The 22,938-nt window shown below is 35.0% G+C and overlaps 2 protein-coding genes across 3 annotated transcripts; both read left to right on the top strand.

The window, feature by feature from the left end:
• Window positions 1-2,722: 2,722 nt before the first annotated feature.
• Window positions 2,723-12,123, top strand: LOC133694694 (zinc finger CCCH domain-containing protein 44-like). The gene is made up of 10 exons (XM_062116347.1): window positions 2,723-3,323; window positions 3,571-3,650; window positions 4,406-4,593; window positions 5,025-5,991; window positions 6,105-6,232; window positions 7,899-7,958; window positions 8,042-8,092; window positions 8,262-8,332; window positions 8,976-9,130; window positions 9,239-12,123. The coding sequence occupies exons 1-10, from the start codon at window positions 2,914-2,916 to the stop codon at window positions 11,914-11,916; spliced, it is 4,788 nt and encodes a 1,595-aa protein (XP_061972331.1). The 5' UTR covers window positions 2,723-2,913; the 3' UTR covers window positions 11,917-12,123.
• A 3,877-nt stretch (window positions 12,124-16,000) lies between these two features.
• Window positions 16,001-21,734, top strand: LOC133695088 (uncharacterized). Of its 2 annotated transcripts, XM_062116889.1 has the most exons (6): window positions 16,349-16,491; window positions 17,042-17,227; window positions 19,749-19,912; window positions 20,273-20,342; window positions 21,097-21,193; window positions 21,270-21,734. In XM_062116889.1, the coding sequence occupies exons 2-6, from the start codon at window positions 17,188-17,190 to the stop codon at window positions 21,388-21,390; spliced, it is 492 nt and encodes a 163-aa protein (XP_061972873.1). In that variant the 5' UTR covers window positions 16,349-16,491; window positions 17,042-17,187; the 3' UTR covers window positions 21,391-21,734. The 2 variants fall into 2 exon arrangements, with proteins under 2 accessions (XP_061972872.1, XP_061972873.1); XM_062116888.1 differs by lacking the exon at window positions 17,042-17,227 and having other exon boundaries at window positions 16,001-16,491.
• Window positions 21,735-22,938: the final 1,204 nt, after the last annotated feature.

The following is a 22,938-nucleotide window of genomic DNA, read 5'->3' as shown; positions in this document are numbered from 1 at the left end:
TACTAGAAGAATATAATTTGATTGTTCGAACTGCAAAGAAAGAAATTAGGGTAAAAATTTAGCTTTTCTTTTGCTTTCCTAAATTTCCCGAGACAGGTGAGTTAGTATATATATTCTGGGTCTCACCCAGGTCAGATCGGGTCTGGCTGATTTTTTCCTTGCAGCGGTCTTTTGTGTTACCCGGATCGGTCCAGGTCCCGGGTCGACTTGCCGAGATGGTCCGGGTTTAATAACACTGGGTAGGGTATGAATATAATAGTGATAAGATTTGAAGAAAACCTTAAAATATCAAAACCTTTCCCAAACTAGGAACGGGCTAAGAAGTTATAAATGGATTGATGTGTTTGGCAAGTATTGAGATTCATGAGCACTTGCAAACACAAGTCTCTTGTTATGTTTAATGGACCCTTTCATACTAAAGTTAACAATGTTATAGAAGAAATGGAGCTTAAATGATGTGGAAATGTTGGTGTTTGAAAAACAATAATGATTAATAAAATAAGAATATTAAAAAATATAAAGTTTTAATCATGCTTACCTCGTGGTTCTTAAATGTTTATATAGCCATGAATCATGTTAACTTGTATATAGATAAAAGTAGAATAAAGAAAAGATTATGATACTTGATTTAATAGAAATCATTTAAGGTTATTTCTCTTAAATTATTGATAATGCTTTATTGAAAAGAAATCACTTTGCTACGTGGGTTATTTAATAGGCATGAGCATGTCTAATATCATTTTATAGGCCTATATAGAAAGTAGGTGAATAATTTTAAGGTTGTCTATTTTTTGTCCCGCCTTGGTTGCTTTCAAGGTATAAGTACCTAGATGTATGACCTTATTAGAATTTGTGGAGACCCTGAATTCAGCACAAGACCTTTTATTTTATGGGCTAGCTATGTCAATTTTGTTTTTTGAAAGTCATGTCACCTTACTTAGGTCTAGTATAGTATTGGACTAAATAATGTGACTAAATTTAAAGAGGGATGAACAAAGCTCAAGTGCACTCGTAGCCTATTAGCTTTTGAACTCGAGTTATGCCTTATATTTGATGTCTTGAGCTTAAATTATTCCTATGTTTTTCATTTTGAGCATTAAATAAAAAATTGATAAATGAAAATCCATCACTATTTCTATCTATCATATCTATAATATAAAATTAGAATCATCATAACAAGAATTACATATTTTCACATGTAAAATCCATTTACATGAATTTTACAAATAATAGTCAATGAGGGTGTGTTTAGTAACAAAAAAAAACTATTTTCCCTGTCCATTTTTCTTTTCCAATGATAAAAAGTGGAAAACATATTCAACTGATGAAAATAAAAACAATTTTTCTCAGCAAAAAAGAAGAAAAAGAAATACATCAAAATTATGACTATTTTCATAAAAAAAAATCATAAAGAATTAGAGCTATAATTTATAATACTCATCTTAATATTTTATATTTGTGATAATCTAATTGTAGAATATTAATTTTATTTTATTTAAATTAAAAAATATCATGACAACTTATATTATTAACTAAAAATATCTATATCAGATTTATAATAAAAATTAAATTTATGACACTAGTTGAAAATAAAAATATAAAAAAATAATTTAATCTTTTTTACTATTAAAAAGTGCATGTTTATAAATTGTATTGATCATTTTTTCTTTATATGAAAAACAACTTGTATTTAAAAAATATGATGAGTTTCTAAAATATTATTTTCAAAGCACACATTTGAAAAAAATAAAAAAACTAGTTTTTCAATTTTCTAGATGGAAAAACTGCATTTGAATAATAACAGGTTCCAATTTTTTTATTTTTTTAAAAATTAAATATTGCTTTATTCACGCAAGTATGTGAATATCACTCAAAATATTCTCCGCGATCTTGTAAGAAAAAAAAGTTTTTTTTTATTTTTTTTAATGAAAGGTAAAAAGAGTTAAAAAAAAGGATGTCTCCGCCCGACAAACAATAATAAAAAAAAAACAAAACTTTTCCACGATCCAAAAAGTTAAAAAAATAAAAAAGGGAAAAAAAAGATAGAGTTTCGGTCATGTTTTCAGCATTTTGAAAACAAAAATGTCCAAAAAGGATGGGTCCCCCAACTGCCAACCCATTTTCAACCCCTCTTCTCGGAACTTGCCAATGCCGCCTCTTCCCACGTGGTGCTCGCTCACAAGTCACCAGACTCCCCCCACAGTCCAAAAAGAAGAATCAAAGTGCCGCGTTTGACGCCTCCCTCAATGGTCATTTCCCCTTATCTCTCACCTCTTTTTTTTTTTTTTTTTCCCCTCCTGGAACTATATTCCTGTGATGACCTCAGCATACTTTTCTAGTCTCATTAAAAGCATATATTATTTTTGTCAACGTTATTTATTTTCATGGATTATAAAAATTACGCATTCAAGATTTGACTTTAAAATTTAGACAATATTTTATAGAGTGCATAATCTATATTAAATAGTAAGCTATCTTCATTTGAGAAGATAATGCATCCATTCTTTAAAGATAATGTTTTTTTTTATGTGTTATAATATGTTTTTTAAATTATTTTTTACTTGAAAAATATTAAATTAATATTTTTTTGATGTTTGAATATATTAATAAAAAATAAAAAATTATTTTAATTAAAAAACACATAATAGTAACTACAAACTTACTTTCTCTCTCCATCTCAACCCTGTTGCTCATATACATCAAAGAAAAAAGAAAAAAACAAAAAGGGAAAGGAAATGCCCTGTCACATCTCCACCCAAGTCTATTCTCATGTGCTCCCCCACTAGTCCTAGAGGCCACCCTCTCCTCTCCCCCAACCCCTCCAAAAATCTCAAGAACAAAACCTAGGGTTTTTATCTTTCTCCTACTGAGCAACACAATCACTAATTTCTCGCAATTCAATTAATTCAGCACATGCGACAACAGCAAGAAGACTACAGACCTTCTATTCCAGATGGGACCGAAGAAGATGCGCCTAAACTTTTTGATAATTCCTTACCGATTTCTGATCCTATGAGCATCGATCAATGCGAAACAATTCCACAAATGGATGGTTCACAGCTCCTTGGAGCTCCAGTCACCGCAGCTACTTCTGACGTGGACTTGTCTGAGAGAGAATCAGTACATACCGTGCCCGTCGTAGAGGTTACAAATGACTCGAAAATTGCGGAAATCATTACGGGCAAGCGAAAGCGAGGTCGGCCGCCTAAAATTCAAGGGAAATTAGGGCCGCCTGCTTTCTCTGCGCAGAGGAAGAAGAAAGATGAAGAAGATGTTTGTTTTATTTGTTTTGATGGTGGTAGTCTTGTTCTTTGTGATCGCCGGTGAGCTTGCTGATCTTGAATTTCTTTTTTCTGTTGTTTCCAAACAAAACTATAACTTGAAGCTTTGGCTGAGAAAGGAGGAAAGCGTTTGGTTTCGATTAAATGTGCTCTATTTTGTTTTAAATGAGGGGATAAAAATTGAAAGTTTGTGAGGTTTGGGATTAAATGGTGGTTTAGTTTTTTTATTGACCGTGTGGGTTTGGTTGTAGCGATTGACTTGGTTTAACTGTTTCCCGTTGATATGTAGGGGTTGTCCGAAGGCATACCATCCGGCTTGTATCAAAAGGGATGAGGCATTTTTTCGATCGAAGGCTAAATGGAACTGTGGTATGTTTTAGTAAATGTAGTAAGTCTCATGGAATTTATTTCGCTTGTTTTTGAAGGTTTGTTCCTGTGTTGGCGAACATTGCATTAATTTATGGATTTCAATAATATCAAAGTGAAACGTAGGAGGCAGTGTGTTTGCGGGTTATAATTGGACGGGATGAGGTTTTAGTTCAAAATGTATGACTTAATGTTGCATGTGCATGCAATGGGCGGGTCTTTATTGGCCGGAATGATGTTTTAGTTCAAAAGTAAGAATTTTGGTTTGCCTACATGGGTGAACATATTTTTGTAGTACGACACTATCCAACTCAACCTCGACATTTGAAGCCCAAATGACTAAAATTGTTTGTTAATGAATGGTAATGTTGATTTTCCTTTGTAGTTTCCATTTTTGATCAGATTCTTGTTTTTTTCTAAAGTAGTCACGGTTCATTAAACATGTTGATTGATGCCTGATGCATGCAATGTTTGGCTGCATTCTTGTCTTTTCTATAGTAGAAATGGTTAATAAACGTGCCAATCCATGTCTTTGCAATTCCATATGTGCTTGGATTCTTGTTTCTGTAGCGCAGTCATGGTTAGCGAATGTGTCAGTCGATGTCATATGCGTAACATAATCATTTTTTTTTTATAGTAGTCATGATCACAATCCTTCTTGTACAAAGTTACTATTTCTGATTTCCACTGTTAACTTAGTCCCACCAATCCTAGAGCCTTATCATTTATCTCATGCTTTTACTATGGCATATTTTCAGGGTGGCATATTTGCAGCAGTTGTCAGAAGGCTTCACATTATATGTGTTACACATGTACATACTCTTTGTGCAAAGGATGTACAAAAGATGCTGATTATTTATGTGTCCGAGGGAATAAAGGATTTTGTGGTGCATGCATGAGAACTATAATGCTGATTGAAAATATTGCAACAGGAAATCAGGAGATGGTATGTTAGTTGCTAAATGCTTCATCTTATTCTAGTTTAGCTAGCTTTCTTGTCTTAATTGCATTGTGAAAGAGCATTAATGATAAGATTATACGGACTCTTCAGTGTCTTTTGGCACCTGTTTTGGGTTTATACTGTTTCCTTTGTCTAGCATGTATATTGTTTATAATGGTTCATGTTTACATTCTTCTGCAAAGCTGTGAATGGAATTTCTTTTATTCACTTCAAATGAGCAATGGATCTTAGATGAATTCAACTTTGAACAGCACAACTCCTATTTTTTCACTGTGTCGTCACAGTTTGGTTGTTCATGTCCTTTGGGCAGGGAGAGACATGGTCTGTAGTTAATAGTGGTTTTTTTTTTTTTTTTCCTTTTTTGCTATCTGATTCTGTGAATTTCTGATATTTTCTCTTGTGTATAACCTATGCAGGTTCAAGTGGATTTTGATGACACAACTAGCTGGGAGTATCTCTTCAAGGTCTACTGGATTTACTTAAAAGCAAAGCTATCTTTAACAGTAGATGAGCTAATTAAGGCTAAAAATCCTTGGAAAGGAGATGAGCTACCTAAAGCTAAAAACTCCTGGATTGGAGCTGGTGTGATGGCTCATAAGCAGGAGCCACCAGGTGAATTTTGGCACGGTAATGATAATAAAGGCTCCTTTTCAAACAGCTACTGTGGAAATGTGGAAGCGATTCATGCCAAGAGAAGAAAAATGGACCAAACAAAGTTGTACACTGAGGAAAACTCTCTTTTTATGGAAAAATCATGTGTTGACAAAGTCACGCATCTGCCTGAAGGCACATTGTGGGCAACAAAGGGGCTCTTGGAGTTTGTTTCACACATGAAAAATGGGGACATGTCTGTGCTTTCTAAGTTTGATGTCCAGAGTCTTCTGCTAGAATATGTAAAAAGAAACAATCTTCGTGATCCTCACCAGAAAAGTCACATTGTTTGTGATTCAAGGCTTATAAAGCTCTTTGGAAAAGAACATGTAGGTCATTTTGAAATGCTGAAGCTTCTTGATTACCACTTTCTTGTAAAAGAAGAATCTCCAGCAGATGATGAAACTGCTGCAATGAGAATTTCTGATGCTGTTGGTGGCCAGGTTGAGGCTGTCAGAAATAATGACAGTCAACTAATGTCAGGTAGTGATCGAAGGCGTAAAACACGTAAAAGGACAGATGAAAGAGGACCACATATTAATTCTAATCCAGAGGAATATGCAGCAATTGATGTTCACAATATTAGCTTGCTCTACTTAAAGCGTAGTTTGATGGAGAACTTAATGGATGATGCTGGAAAATTTCATGAAAAGGTTGTTGGATCTTTTGTGCGAATCAGGACTTCTGGTGGTGATCAAAAGGAAGATTCGTATAGGCTTGTCCAAGTTGTAGGTATTATTCATATCACCAGTGCCCCAAATTATCTATCAAGAGGAGGAAAAAGAACTGGTTTAATATAATATATGCTTGACAAATTAGCAAGTCACTGATGATTCCTTCTGCAGGTACCAATAAGGTTGCTGAATCATATAAATTCGGCACAAGAACAACTGATATCATGCTTGAAATATTAAATTTAGATAAGAAGGAGGTCATATCAATTGATGGGATTTCAAACCAGGAGTTCTCAGAGGTGAGTAGGTGACTAACACACCACCCCAAATACGTGTTTCCTTTTCTAGTTCTAGACACTCTTCTCTTTTCTTTACTGCTTACAGTTTGTATAGTTTTTCTTAAACCATTTCGAGTATTTTCTTGACGTGCAATGCTCAATGATGAAATTTTTATATAGAATTTTGTGGATGTATCAATGCTAATTTCAAACTTGGAATTTTGAATGAACATAACTAAGGGTGTCTTTAGGGTTATGTAAAGGCGTGTTTTTTGAAACATGGTATAGCTGCTTGGGGGAATAACAAAGTGTGAGGGGACTGCTGATGCAGGAAAGCTATTGAACTTAGGTTTAGGGCTGTGAACAGTAACGTGAATTACTGTAGGTGTGATTTGATCTTTCGATGGTTAATTGCTGTGTAATTGGTTGAATATGAATGCGGGGATGGTTAAAGGGTAAGAGATGATTGCTTAAAGGCTTGAATAATGAAGTTTCATTGCTGGAATTTGTGAGTAAGATGAAAGGAATGATTTTTATGAAACACATCTGAGAGGAGGATAGCCTAAGCATCCAATCTAGGGTCTTAGGAGTTACACCTAAGATTGATGCAATCACAAAATTATAAAGCACTATTGCTGGAAACTTCTTTGAAATGATTGAATTGATAATTAAAGATCACTTAACTAATTTTTAGAGTTTTAGTACTCCTAGTCCTGTAAAAATTTAAAACTCCTAGCAAGAAAACATAATTAATTCTTAGACTAGGAAAACTCTCAATAAACTTAATTATTTTAGGACTATTAAGGTACCAAATATAAAATGAAACCCAAATTTCTAAATTTCTAGCTATCCTGGAAATTTGAGAACATTTCAGCAGATTTTAGAATATAGAAATGCCCCTGAATTCTAGAACCAGATAAAATGCACAAGGACCAATCATTTTCCGGATTCTGCATCAACTTCTCTTCAAGTGTTGATGAACGCGCAAAAGCCTAGTTTCATGCTTTTTTTTCCCTGGATTATCATGCAATCTGTGAGGAATGGTTTCTTTCCGATCTTTACCTATCATAAATGTGAGGAACAGTTTTTTCTGATGTTTACTTGACTTCATAATAGCTGGTGCATCATTTACATTCCTCTTTTGATTTTGAATGACACAGTAATAATGTAGTCTATACTTCAAAATTCCAGTTTAATTAGACAAATGTTTATATCAATTCCGTAGGAATCAATAAAAAAAATGCAAACCCCTTACACCAGGTTTGGCTTGATTATTGATAGAGTGAGTAGATCTGCCATTTCTTGACACCTCTTTTCTGATTCAAAATCATGGTGTAATGTGTACCCCCAGCCGGCGTTAAAAGCCTGTTTAATGCAACAAATATATATATATATATATATATATATATATATATATATATATATCAGTTGATAAATTGTGTTTTTGTAGTTTAGTTCTGGAAACCACGGTCAGAAACAATATTTGTGTTTTGACGTTCCTTTAATGCTAAAAGCTTGATTGTAAAAGGTAACCAAACAACCCAAACATGCTTTTTTTGGCTTTAGACTTGCTTTTGTTGACCCTACCACAACCAGACACTTAAAAGGAGTTATAAGGTGAAGCTGTTTTTGTGAATAGAAATGTACGAGTTTTCATTCATTTTTGATGTGTTAACTATGTTTCCAGGATGAATGCAAACGCTTAAGTCAGAGTATAACATATGGGCTTATCAAACCGTTTACAGTGGTGAGTGTCTCTGTCATGTTAACTTCTATATTTCAGCTTAAATATATGCGCCCCTTTGTCACAAGGTACTTTCCTGGTTATAGGGTGAGATACAGAAGAGAGCTATGGCGATTCAGGATGTCAAAGTTTGTGATGTAAGTTTTGTCCTGATATTTATGTGGATACATATAACCCAAATTGCAGTGATAGATTTAATGTTTTGTACAGTGGTATCATGGTTTCACTTTTGTTTTTCTTTAAACTATCAAGTGCAATTAATGATCCTGATTTTCTCTTGTATGTGGTCATACTTTTTCGATCCAGCATCTGGAAGCAGACATATTAAGGCTTAATCATCTTCGTGACCGAGCTAGTGAAAAAGGGCATAGGAAAGAATATCCTTTGCTGTATGAAATTGTGTTCCTTTTTGGGTTCTGGTTTTCACCATGTTTGATCAGCTTATTTACTGGTTTTCATCAACCATGTTCTGCCTCGATGATACATATAAAAATTTACTCTAGCAAAAACTTTCTGCATTTATTTCGTGGATGATAAGAAAATTGCAACTAGGGTGAGGGTGATGAACTGGATTTGTGGTCATATACTTGATGTCAAGGTGGTACTACAAATAATTAGTCACATGTTCCTGAAAAATTCAACAGGCTTGTCCTTTCCTCTTTTTTTTGTTTGTTTTTTGTTTTTTGTTTTTGTTTTTTTTGCAAGCTCATCCATTTCTACATCTTAGTTTTTTCTTGTCTTATTCATGAAGTTTATTACTTGTCGATTGCTTGGCATGCTTGTTTGATATGAACTGTAATTTCAGCTGTTGTCGCATGACATCAACCAAAGCCTTCCCTACATATCATTCCTTTTTTTTTGCCCTTGGCAATCAAACAGAGGACATAATAGCGTATTGACATTAGCAACTGACCGAGAGCGTTGTAGAAGGTTTCAGTTAGCATTTTAACATTAGCAACTGAGAGTGTTGTAGAATGTTTCAATTGATTACCAGTGTACCATTCCTTCACTATGTTGCACGCTTAGAGAATGCGTGGAGAAATTAGAGATTCTTAAGTCACCTGAAGAACGTCAGCGCAGGTTGCTTGAGATTCCCTATGTACATACTGATCCAAATATCAACTCAAGTTATGAATCTGAAGAAGATGCTGGAGTTTCACACAAGAAGATACAAGGTTCCTAGCTACAACTTCTTGGTGTTGAATAATTTGTGATTGGCAGTTATGTTTGAAGTTGACTATGTAGAGAGTTCAGTTGGTGAAACTTTACTGGCATTTTTGCAGGTGACCATGCAAGAACAAGAAATGCTAGTGCTGGTAGAAATGGAGCAGAATTCAACTCTAGTGACAGAGGAAACAGTCCACAGAATTCAGCATTCTCTACTGAACAGAGTAGAGATATATGCACAACATTTCATGTGGATAGAGATGGCACTACCCTGGTTCATGAGAGATTGAACGAGTCCATGCAGAGTCAAGGAGGAGAACAAATTGGGCTGAATGGGCAAAACACATCAAAGAACAGGGCAGCTTCTACTGGTTCGATGACTGGTGATTGGAATAGTGAAGCAGCTGTACAATGTGGATCGTATCCTGGGGTTGCATCACGAAATATACCACCTCCTCTTTCTACAGGAAGAGAGCAATTGGTTGATATTGAGACAGACAAACTGTGGCACTATCAGGATCCAACTGGAAAAACTCAAGGGCCATTTGCTATGGCCCAACTGCGTAAATGGAGTACAAGTGGGCTTTTCCCTCATGATTTGAGAGTGTGGAAGATAAATGAGAAACCAGATGACTCAATTCTTTTGACCAATGCATTGGTTGGGCGATTCCATAAAGAGCCAGCATTGTCCCATAACCGCTCCTCACTGGCTCAAGAAGCAACAGTTGCTTCTGATAAAGATAAAATGCATGAATTTGGTATGAATCAGAGTATTGATGCTGTTCAGTTAGACAATAAAAGTATAAACAACTGGAAGTCAGTGCAAAACAATTCAAGTGTCAATTGTAATGATGATGATGAGCTTCTAGGAAGCAATGCATGGGATGCCCATTCTTCAAGTTGGACTGCATCTATGAATGCCACCATTCCTAACAATGGACAGGCACAACTTGCTCTACAACTTTTGGAATTGTCCAAGGGCTGCAAGGCTTCGTCTAATCAATCCAATATGTATAATTCACTTTCCTTGTTTCCGTCTTCTGGAAAGCTCGGTGAAACTCCATCACTTCAGGTAAAGGAAGAACACGAGGATGAAAAACGGATTTATGATCTGAGTGATGTAAATGGGAATTCACTCAAAACCCCCGAAGGTAAAAATAATATTGGCAAAAGTGATGATAGACAGGCTGATAGTGAGAGTTATTCAAACCAGTCTTCTGGACAGAACTGGAGACCCCCTGTAAAAAGTTCAAGCGGATGGGATTCCAACTCTACTTTGGTTTCTGGGACGAAGTCTGTTGAAACATCGCAGAAGAATGAGGAATTGGAGTTCTTTGATTTGCCCTGTCCAACACCGAAGCAGCAACTTGAGGATTTGCAAGGACAGGCTGTTGAAAACAACCACACTACTTCAAAGCCTCCTGTTCTAGATTCAGGACCTTGCTGGAGTACTGCTTCCAGTTTAGTGGTTGGTGGAGCACAGCTAGCTGGAGTAGCCAGTGAATGGGGTGGCTATTCGCCTGCTCCTGTTAAACCTGTTGAGGAATGGGACTCCAATCATGTGTCCACCTCTTCACTGAAACCTACAGATGGGGGCAGTGATCATGCTGCTACACTGACTCCAGATAGTGGCCACTTGACACACACTCCCCCCACCCACCCAGTGATTGATGCACCTGATTGGCAGCCCATCGTTCCAGAACCTGCTGAGTTCTGCTCTTTAGTTGATGAATCTGTTTCAGACCTATTGGCAGAAGTTGAAGCGATGGAGTCTCTTGGTGGTTTGCCTTCCCCAACTTCAAAATTGTGCTCTGCTGGGGAATTGACACGAGGGTATGATGATGATTGCTTTAGTCCTGTTGAGGAGTTTAGCCCAGCACCTGATCCAGGCAAAAGTGATGCATTCAGCTCCACTGCTGATATACAAATCCCTTCTCAGCTGACTGTAGGGAGTGAAGCACTGTTGTTATGTCACATGCCTTCTCGACCTACTGTAATAGATAAACCACTTGGTGCATCTCTAATGCCTGCTCAGTTGACAGCAGCCAATGAATCAAATCAGATATCTTGCACGCCTTCTCAGTCCACTATTACAGATGAACCACTAGAGAAATCTCAAAGGCCTTCTCAATCGACTTTGACAGATGAACCACTTGGTTTATCACGGACAGATGCTCCGAATCCTCAAAAGAGCTTCAGTGAACATTCTTCTACAAGTCCTGAGGTGGAAGGTAATATGAAGCCAAAAGATGTATCAGTTAACCAACGGGTAAGAGGTTCAGAAACACAGCCTCCAGCGTCATCAGCTGGTAACCAGGGAGAATCAGGTTCAGATATCCAACCTACTACTCCATCCACGGTTAGTGAATTGGAAGCAGGTTCCGATGTTCAACAACCTTCACCATCCAACAAAGATGCTAGTCGGGGAACAGTAAAGGGAAGAGTAGCACAAGGAAATACGAACATGGTTTGGGGAAATGGTCATGGCACAATTCAGCAACATGCTAAGACGAGTGCAGCCAATTCTACAGGCAAATCAGGCAGTTGGGGAAGCCAACCAAGGTATGGTGGGGACAGATTTTCTGGTCCAAGAGACCACCGTAATCATTTCCAAAGCAGAGAGAGAGATTCAGGTTTTGGTAGGGATAGGTCTTCATGGAACAAGCAGCCATTATGTGGTGATGGAAATGGAGCTAGTACATATAGACCCCCGCCCAAAGGGCAGCGAGTTTGTAAATTTTATGAAAGCGGATACTGCAAGAAGGGAGCATCATGTAGTTATTGGCACCCATGATATTTTGGATCCACACCTCCACTTTTCCATAGGAAATTGCGTGCATTTAATTCTGCAATCACCATTTGTATCAGCAACCCCTGCCTGCCCCCTTGCCATTGTCCTAATTTAACTTGTACTTGGAGAATTTAGCTGGCATAAATGCATATTTGTTCTTTGGATACTCCAGCTTAGAGCTGCATGTTCAACGGACTAGTAATTTTCTCATTTCTATGATTATCTTGGGGCACTGTTAGAACTCAAAATCACGATTTAATGTTTTCTTGGCCAAGCTCACTACTTGCATCCTCTCAACTTCACCAGTGCATCCCAACTTTTTTTTTTTTTTAAATTATCAATTCGGTTAATTGAATATATATATAATTTCAGCTAATTGAGTATAGTTTTTGAAATTACAAAAAATTATCTTAATTGATTGACTGCTTTTCTTTACTACATGAGTTATTATTATCATTTTATTTATTATATAATATCATCTCCCATCCCGCTCTCTCTTTTAAGCCTTTTTTATTAATTTAGAAATATTATACTCAATTGATTGAAATAGATATTTAATTGATTGAATTACTAATCGATTAGGTGCTTTTTTTTAATTGGTTAAAACATAGGGTGAAAATAATAGATTTATCTAATCTTCTTTATCTCTGAACATGGCTAATTGTGGCGTCGAAGACAATTTATGATACGTATAACGATCATTCAAGGGAATTTATTAATTTAATTATTGTTATATTATATTATTTACTATTATATCTAATAATAACATATTAATTATTAATGTCATAAACTGTTTTTTACCCTTATTTTCCTCAAACTTTTTTTCAAAGAAATACAAAAACTCTAAAAAATGTATTTCAGTGCCATTTTGGTTGATTGTTTTTAAAATTTTTGACCATTTCATTATTCTTAGTATTTCATACGAAGCTTTCAAGAAAAGGATGAAAAAAATAAAGAAAAAAAGGAAAATAAGCGAAGAAAAACCATGCTAGTTGAAAAAATAGAAAGCAAAAAATGATGAGCTTGAGCAAAGAAAGAAAAAAAGAAAAGAAAAGAAAAGGGAGCGAACATGTAGAGCAGGAAAACAAGGGACTCAAGTGGGCCAGAAAACCAAATATACAAAAGAAAAAAGAAAAAAACCCTAAAAAAGAAAAAGAAACTCTGCAACTCCGTTGACCCATTTCACCAGCAGCCAACCTCCTTTTCTCCAGTATGCTGACCACCATCATCATAGAACCAACGGCCACCATAAAAAAATACCATTATCCGGTCCTCTTCCTCTCTCCCACTCCAAGCTCCAACAACCACAATTGACAACCATTTCCCAATCGCCAACATTTGAAACTAAAACGTAGCAATGTCAACCCTAAAACAGCCCCCAAGACCTCGCCAGTTTCAGTCACCAAAAGGCCACCTTAACCACCACTAAACAGCTCCCAAACCTTGCAGGCACCAGCACCACTGGTAATCCCACATCCAGCAGCAGCATGCCAACCTAATAAGCCATGGAAGCGTCAACAACATCACCCTTTAAATGCCTTTCTCTCACCTCAAACCCACAAATGCAGCCACCATCACCACCACAACGCTACCATGCATGCACATCAAGATAGCTAGCATGAAACCATCTAAGTCGTAACCTAATAGTAAGAGTTTGAGACCAAGAGATTTATTTTTTCCGTGGTCTCAAGTTCGAACCCTGTGGTTACTCATATGATTGTCACTTGAGGTTTACATGATTATTAACTTTAGGGCCTGTGGGATTAGTTGAGGTGTGCAAAAGCTGGCACGGACACCCATGTTAAACTAAAAAACAAAAAAATAGCTAGCATGAACACACATAGTAGCACGATAACAACATTAATAGTGGCAGCAACAATAGCCTTGACGGTGGCTTTGATTAAAAATAGAGGAGGATGACCCGACTAAAAAGAGGCACGCTTTCCCTCGTAGGATAGTGATGAGAAATTAATACCGTTATCATCAATAAGTAGAAGAGATTGGGCGTACCGATTCCAAAACCGACACACTCCACCGACTTTAGACGCGTGGGTCCACGCACCATCACTTTTCCAACCAAGTTTGGTATCTTTCCGAGGATGTTTTCAACCCTTTTAAATTTTTAATGATATATTTTACACCTTATTTAGAATTATTTTTAATACATCGTACGTCCACTATTTAAAGTGATGGGGTTCTTGCTGTTGCATTTTGGCTTTTTATTTGCATGAATACATAATATAATTAAATAAATCCCTAAAGGTAGTGGCTGATGATGATATTTTAGGTGAAGTGCGTGTCATATAAATCAAAGCACAAAGAAAAAAAATAAAGGACCAAATGAAACCAAGTTACTAAAGGACCAATCAATTAAAAAAAACAAAATACTTGGCCTATATATAAATATTGAAAGATTTTGGCCAAGAAAGGTTAAAATATTGAATAAAAACGTATGATGCAAACTCATCCAAAATGCCATCATTATCTGTAACTTTTGAGAGATTTATTTTAATACTGTATATACATGTAATTTGTTTTTTTTAAAAAAAAACACATACATTAATAAAAGTGCATGTTGATGCAATGACAAACAACATCGAATAAAATGAAAACAAGTGAATATATGATGAGTAAAAAGAAATAAAATTTGGGGTGATTTTTTAAATTTAATTTATACCAAAATAGTATTGTTGCGCAAACCTATTTTTTTGAACGATTTTACACAAACAAAACATATTAAACACTTCAAATGCAGAAATCTAAAAAAAAAAAATATGGTTGATAGGATGCTAGTAGATTTAAATTTCAAACAATCAAAAAAATTTCAACATATTACAAAAAAAATCTCATCATGCAGTGTAAGCAAAACATACATATTTAAACCTTGAGAGGTGTTGCTTAACTGATCAGGTCCTGAGTTTGCTCCATAAAAGTTACATTTTGAGTTTTACAAACCTCAGGGCCATTGAAGGCTTACATAGTTGTTAACTTTAAGATTCGTGAGATTAATCGAGGTGAGCACCCATCTCTATTAAGGACGTCCGAGAAGTGGGAAGCTGCAAGAAAGGTGACAGGAGATCTCTCCATGAAAGCGTTTTCTCTGCTCTTCCTTACTTAATACGTGTCTTTGCTTCGTACTCAATCTTCTGGGAAATTCTTCTTACATCCTACTGCTTTGCAGATGGTGGCCTGGTGGAAGATTTGCGAGTTCTCCGCCAGTGACTGGACCCTTGGAGTTGCTTTTGGAACAGCTTGAACTGGATGCTTATTATCCTGTTTTCAGGAGCTCTCGTCCTCGTGAACGGAGAGAGCGACTTTTCCACCGGACCGGAGGAATTAATGTTAAGAAAACGATCATTGTTTATCATGACATATAGTATAATTATTTCAAATGTAACTTAAAAACATAAAAGTATTAGGTATATAAAATGTTTATTTTTGCTTTTGCTTTTGTGTTTGTTGTGAGATATAACTCTTCACCATAAAAAAAAAAAAAAACATAAAAGTAAAAACAGTAAATTATTACACTCTGATTGAATGGATGAAGACCTTGTCAAGAAAATTCCTAGTTTAAATATGGAGTATTTTGTGGACTTTTGTAAACGAAACAAAAAGGAAAAGGAGTTATGATAATCTTAGTAATTCGTAGCTATGCATAAAAGCATGTTAGTACAAAATGCAAAATACTCACAAGTATTCTATCGAGACTTAATTAATATTTGGAAAAAATTAAAAACTTTAATAACAACTCATAATGTTTTTTTTTTCATTTTGACCGAAAAAGAAAAAAAAAGTCAAAGATTCCAGAGGGCATTATGTTGGGTTGGTTTGGTGATTGAGGAGGTGTGCTTTCTTCTTAATTTTATAGATTTAACTCTTATGGATAATTTTAAGAAAAAACGTTAAATTTTCTTACATGTATCAATCCAATTTAATACGAGGGATGCACTCTCGAAATGATTTGAAGATGAATTGTTTGTTTTGTATAAAATATTTTACTATTAAAAAATATTATACATGTAAAATATTTTCTAATTAACCAACCTTTAATTAGGACAGGTGGGTTCGAGAATGCTCCTTGCCATGCAGGTAATGGGAAAACATGCTTATACAGATAATGGGAAAAATAACAGAGATGATATAAATGGGTTTTTTTCTTCAATTTCTCAACGTAATTCCAATGGAGGAGCAAATTGAAAAGAATCATATAATTCAGGGTAGAAAAAGAGCACATTGAAACAATCACGATGTTTAGGGTGGAAAACCAAAGATTTGTTATTTAAGGGTATTTGTTTGAGAGTTTTTACAATTTGGCCGAACAAATAAGAGAGAGAACAGACAAAGGAACAACACAGAGAAGAGAGATCGGCATCGGCATCGGCATGGAAAGTAGTAAACGAGAAGGGGGAGAAGAAGAGAAAAAGCAAACTGAGAAACGAAATCAAATCCAAAACGAAGGAGGAGGAGGTTCTAATTTGAAAGGGAAATCATGCAAAGGGTATCTTTATTACTCTTCAACACTCAAATCAAACGGCATCAATCCTCGCTGTATTGGAATCCCTCGTTCTCTCCCTCAAAGTTAGTATTTTCATTTACAGTTACCATTCTTTATTTAAGTTTGTTTTATGTTTTGTCGACTTGTTGGAGTTTCAATGTTTTCTTTTTTATTGAATCTGTGAATTATTGAAGGAAAGGGAAGGTTTGGTGTGGAATAATTTTTTTTTTTTGGGTTCTTGAAAAGAATGAGAGAAAAGGGAAGGGGGGTTTTTTTTTGGAAGGCTTATAGGAATCAAATTTGGGTTTTTATTTTATTTCGTGGTGTTTAGAGAAGTGTGATTGGTTTCAAAATTTGAGGGGTTTGATGGGTGTCAGTCTCTCCTTGTGTTTGAAGAAATTAGGTGATCGAAACTCTTGATTATGGCATAAAGTTGAACAAGAAAATGCTTATATTATAGATTTTTTTAAAAGATATATGATTTTTATTACTTGAATGAATAAGGGTTAGGAGTAGCAATGCACTTTTTCTTGATCATCTGAGTGTAAAATTTGATTTGGTTGTAGCAAGGCAAGTCACTAATAAGATTGTAATCCAATTAATTTGAGACATTATGGCTGACATTCAGTTCAGTGTTCCGAAATGCAGACATTGGGAATCAATCTTCTTGGCGTTGGAGCAACTGATAAAGGGTGTAGGAAAGGATATCCTTACTGAGCTTATTTACTGGTTTTCACTGATTGTGGCTCATATTTTTCCACTATGGAATTGGGAATGAAATGGGAAATAGGATTCTTCCCGATTCTGTTCCAAATAGAAGTACGTTTTGTTATTATCTGAATCATTATTGGTTGGACTAAACAAAGTTGCTGAGTGATTCCCATTCCAGTCCCAATCCAAAGTGAACGAAATGTGGTCTCTATTCTTAATGCTTCGATTGAGCTGCATTGATCTATTTTTTACTGTTTTATTTTGCCTTCTCATTATGATATTCTGAGAGCTGGGAGAGCTAATTGTTTTTTGGAGATTAGAGAAAACAACTCGATGCTGATGATTTCTAAAGACATCTATTATTGGCAGAAATTCCTACACTGCCTTTGCTAACTATTTTGAAAAGTAAGCTAGGTATGTTTGTCATTTTTGCTTGACTGATCAAAGCCTGTTTGAGAGTGAGTTTGTGTTTGCTTTTCCTCTAAACCACAAAAACATAGTGTTTGGTTAGTTTTAAGAAGTTGTGGTTTAACTAGTGGGTCCCACCAATAACTGAGGTCTGCCCCAGTTATTGTGAAGCAACTTTAACTTGCTTTTACTGAGGTCCGACCTCATTTACTAGTTTCTCTTGTGTAGTTTATTTTTCCAAAACAGAGAGAGAACTGTTGAAATTACAGCGAGACCTTGTTGACAAAGAGAGAGAGAGAGAGAGAGAACCATTGACAATACACATACCCAAAACAACCCTCACTATCCTTTTGCTAAAGTTTTCGCTCAAGCACCCTTTAGCTCTTCTCAAATCATATGAAGAGAAATAATAAACACAACAAGAAAGATAAAAGTCAAATCTCTTCTTACTTGATTGATGTTCTTCCACTGTAAGCTCCTTTCTTAGTTTGTTTTGGGACCTGGAGCTGATGAAACTAGGCACTTGAATGGTGGTTTGACTTTTACCTTATTGATCTCGTTCCCATTCCTTGTTCACTTCTTCTACTGGCAACCCACTAGTTGTTAATATAATTTTCTTTATATTGCTTGTGTCTATTGACTATCATTTTCCAGGTTGTCCAGTCATAGTAAGGTTGGATAATGGATAGTCAACAACAGATGATCTTAGATTCTTAAGTGATAAAGTCATGCATTCTTGTATGTACTATTGTCAATAGCAATTTAAATCTATTAATCTAATATTCACTTTTGTTGCCAGCTTGAGCATTTAGCATTCTACCTTATTGAACTTTGCTTGGTTGAATATTTTTAAAGTTCAAACCTTCAATGCTATTATTGGCTTAAGTTAACTATTGTTTTATCAGAAAAAATGGTGATTTAACACCAATACATTTTTTTTTTCATGGGAAGAAGCTACTATTACTTTAGAGGATGTGATTTTGTTTTGGGGCTACTCTGTTTTGAGATTGCTTGTTTCATGCTTTGTTGATAACAGAAAATGGGAGGTAATTAAAGAGAAATTGATCGATGCTAGAAAAGTAGTAAGAAGTATAGCTAGGAAAGCATGCCAGTATACATGAATGAAGATGTTTGTCAAGTTTCATAGTTAAACAAACTTCTTGAATTGAAATTTTTGGATAGTATCTTTTTTCAAAATTCTAAGTAACTCTTGGATTATTTTTTTCTGGTAACTAGCAAAAATACCCTAAGCATATCAATGTTATTCGTTTCTTTTATTTTGGACTAACACAACCAACCAACTTTCAAGTCTCTAATGACTTGACTGTTAGCTCAAGAGGAGAAGATTTTTTAACCGATGTCATTACATGCTTGCAAAGCCATAGATACTAAAGGCCTTCTCGAATGGATTATGTTCATGTTGAGATTGCAACTAATTTAATGCAACAATAAAAGTAGGACCTTAATGTTGCATTGTTGTATTTGATGTATTGATAATCCAATGCACAATAATATAATTCAAAACTATGAAACTACATGTCATTTTTAGTCATTTTATTATTAACAATACTTTCAACAGTAGTTTTAATCAAACACCTTTTAATTGCTTTTTAGTCAACAATAATTTCATCTGTAGTTTTAACCAAACACATATTTTTACCCAACCAACACAACTAAAAGTGATTTTCTTGAACCTACGTTTTTCAAACCACAACCGTAAAATCTATTGCAATGTCAAACACACACTAAAGCAATGCATGATCTTTTCCATACTTTAATGACTGGTTTGGTCCCCTTATCACTCTTATAAAGTTTGGATTATCAATGTAACTTCTGTTATTGATTAGTTGAGTATAAAAACTATTTCAGTTGTATTAAGGCGTGTAATGAATATGATGGAGGTCAGATTATGCAAGAGATTATATGCTTAATGCATGGAATATCGTGCATTGTTTTATTTCTTGTGTAGATGGTAGTGACGGTATGAGTTGTTCACCATGACATATTGAGAGTCAGGAGATCTAATTGTCTCCTAGAGTAATTTTATATGGAAGGAATTCCTTACTCTGCCATTGCTAATTGTATTGAAAAGACATCACTTTGACTTTTTGCATGGTTGAGTTCCAAGATGTTTGACAATTCCAGTAGTTATATATGCATGTTGTTGTTGTTGAATATTAAGGCCTTTTGATATGTGCTGATATCTTGGTTTTATGGTCAGTTCCTAATTATGTTGGGCAATCTGAGGTTGAAGCTTCAAAAGATGGGCGGACTCTTATAGATTTTTATTATGGTTGTGCTGGTTACTCTGTTTATGTCAATAAAGACCTCTCAACTGATAAGCAAGTGGCAAAAACAGAACTTCCTGTCTGTGTGGGTCTGGAGGTACTCTCTCTCTCTGCATGTGTGCACCTGTGTTTGTAATTATTAGGTGGCCTATGCCTTTAACTTTCGTGGCAGTTATTGTTTTAAATAACTTTGAAGTTGTATAATTATTTTTGTGATCATCATACTCTATCCATAATCGTTGTGAAAATAATTGGCAACTCTCCCAGTAACTCTCGTCATGACTACTACTACCTATTGAATATGTTTTTTGTCACTTGTGAACCTTTGGTGTGACTTGCTTTCTTGAATTTGTCTCTGGCCATGTGACAAGTTGCTTGAGCGGGAATAGAATATTAGTACTATCATCTCATGTTTTATCTGCTTTTTTGATAATCTGACTAACACAAGTTTTTGCAGCTTTTAGTGGATAGAAGAGTTGCTTCTGAAGATAGTGCTTCTGCTCCAGCTCATATCCACCACAAAGAAGGTAAGCAAGTCGTTGTGGTTATGCTGCATCTTATTTCATGTACATGTTAGTGATGTCAAGTTCTCCAGGCACATTTCCTGATGTGCAAATTGTAGGGCCTGGATTTTTTATTCTGTCCCAAGTTATTCAGATGTACAAAGCTGATGGTTCAATTCTCTTGTAAGGTTAAAATCAAGGGCCATGCTAGTCATCATCGTCGTATTGTATACTAAAACAATATGTTCTTTCTGTCATTCAAATCCTATCAGAGGACCCCATTCACTTTTTATTGGATGAATCTTCATTTCTGTTACATTCTGATAATGTTTTTTCTTTTCTTTGGGTCAATTTGTCCTTACAACAAGATATTGAAGCACAAAAAATGCAACATGCTTCAGTAAGCTCTTGACCTCAACAGTGAATATATTTCCATGCTACTCATTGGCCAGGCCATGACAGTAGTCTTTGGTTTGGGATCTACATTTGTCAAATTATAGTCTTCAAGAGCAGTACTTCATTCTAAACCGCAAAATGGTCTCAGAATTTACCTTCTTAGGAAGCACTTTGGTGGAATTGTAACTGTGCGAGGGCCTTTTTGATGGTAAACTTGGATAATGAAAAATGAAATATGACCATTTTCTCAAAATTGATGCATTCTTTGATACTTCCTTAAGGCATCAATGACATTCTTTTAGTTCAATCATTTTCTGGAATGGTAAATCACTTCATTGTCCGTATCTCACCCATTTAATTGTTGGCAATTGTTTTCTTGAAGATGGTGGTGAATTACCTCAGCTTCAGCCTCGACGTGAATTACCTCAGCCCCGAGCACATAAACCAGTGATTTCTGCAGCAGATGACTTCCTTAGCAGGCAAGGAAACAGTTAATAATGTTTTTCAATATATTAATGAATGAACATTAAATATCCGACTCGTACAAAACTGCAGGTATACGAGAAATGCAAACCTGGTCGCATCAGGGGTGGCCAGAAACATGCGAAGAGTGGGGAATTACGTAAAAGATAGTGTGGATGATATTTTGTACCCTTACAGAAGGCGACCCAAGTAGGCCATAAATTCTTGAATTGATGCACGGAGGAAGAGAATTGGCCTGATGGTGTAAAAAAGTGCTTCATCCCTACCTGTACTGTTCGACTTTCTGATTCATGCACACTTCTACTCCTTTAAAACCCCTTCACACCCTTCCCTCATACCAATAAAACAGTGTTGCTGGTGGTACTTGACATGCTGTTATTCATTCACCAGAACACGATACATATGGTTAATGTCATCTATTGTATTTAAAGCCCAGGCGGGGTTGGTGGGGATGGCAAAAAGCTCTTTTCGTATGATACAGTGAGCTGATCTTAAATTTCTTGATGATAATGTGATGTAGAATATTTTTTAAAATAACCTTTCATTTTAAATTTGGTTTTGAAAATTTTTAATTTGATCCTTAATTAACTTCTAAATTTTGATTTTTTTGTAATTTTATTACTGATATCATCTAATTAAACTTGTTAAAGTTAAATTTGATTCTTTAAAATTCTAATATTTTCAAGTAAATTTAAATTAGACTTTTAAACTTAATTTTTCAACAATTAAGTTTTTAATAAAATTAATTTGACTATTTAAAAGTCTAATTAAGTACTTGTATTTAATTAATTCTTTTAATTTTAGCTAAATTAGTTATTAAACTTAATTAAAATTTTATTCGGGTCAATTTTTAAATCAAATCAGCATATTAAAAATTTAATTAAGTTCTTGTACTTAATTTTTATGTAAATGCATCTAATATTCATTTAAGTTAACCTTGGATTTGCATTGTTTTTTACATTTAGGTCCTTTAATGGTGCAATTGAGTTTCTAATATTGTTAAAAATCCAGTTTGGTTTCTTCATCTCTCATTTATATATTTAGATTATTTTTCAGTCTGTTCTTGCCATTCAAGTCACTTATTCTCTTATGTATTTTTTTTAACCCTTTTTATATTTTCATTATTTTTTATAAAGGAAGATGATAATTTTAGAGAACCTAAAATTGGGTGATGACAAGTGTCATGTCCATGATCATGGTGGAAAAAAAAACTTGTTAGGGTTCCTTTTGTTTGAACCAATTCTTATAACATATGAGTATTACATGAAGTCTTTTCCCTTCATAGTAACTAATACCTCAGCACATGTGGTAATGAGAGGTGTTGTTAGGATATTAAAGAATATTAAACACTAATAAATGTTCCCCTTGATGCTTTTTTTAATGCTCTAATAGAAGACTCATGGTGTTGTGAAGATTCTACTATCTGGAAACAAGGGTCTCTATATAGTGGCACTTCTTCTACTCGAATATGATTCTCCCTTTCTTATTTTGCATTAAGAAGATTCTTGTAAAGAAGTGTATTTATGTGTTTCTATAATAAGTAATCATAGACTCCACTGATCGGGATTTTAATGGCAATTAATTCGAGTAGATTTTTGAAGTTTAGCATTTTCTTGTTGAATCTTTGAAGATAAGCTCTAGTGTTTTCATCTTCTCATTACGTGATCAAAAAGAGCTTAATCATGTTTTTTTTTTAGTTGGAATACTAATGCTAAAATAAAAGGTGAGCTTCACACAAAGA

Source organism: Populus nigra, chromosome 5 (genome assembly GCF_951802175.1).
Source record: "Populus nigra chromosome 5, ddPopNigr1.1, whole genome shotgun sequence".
In the NCBI taxonomy this organism is placed as follows: domain Eukaryota; kingdom Viridiplantae; phylum Streptophyta; class Magnoliopsida; order Malpighiales; family Salicaceae; genus Populus; species Populus nigra.
Note: the sequence above shows the minus strand (reverse complement) of the source record. Positions and strands in the feature narration are given on the sequence as shown.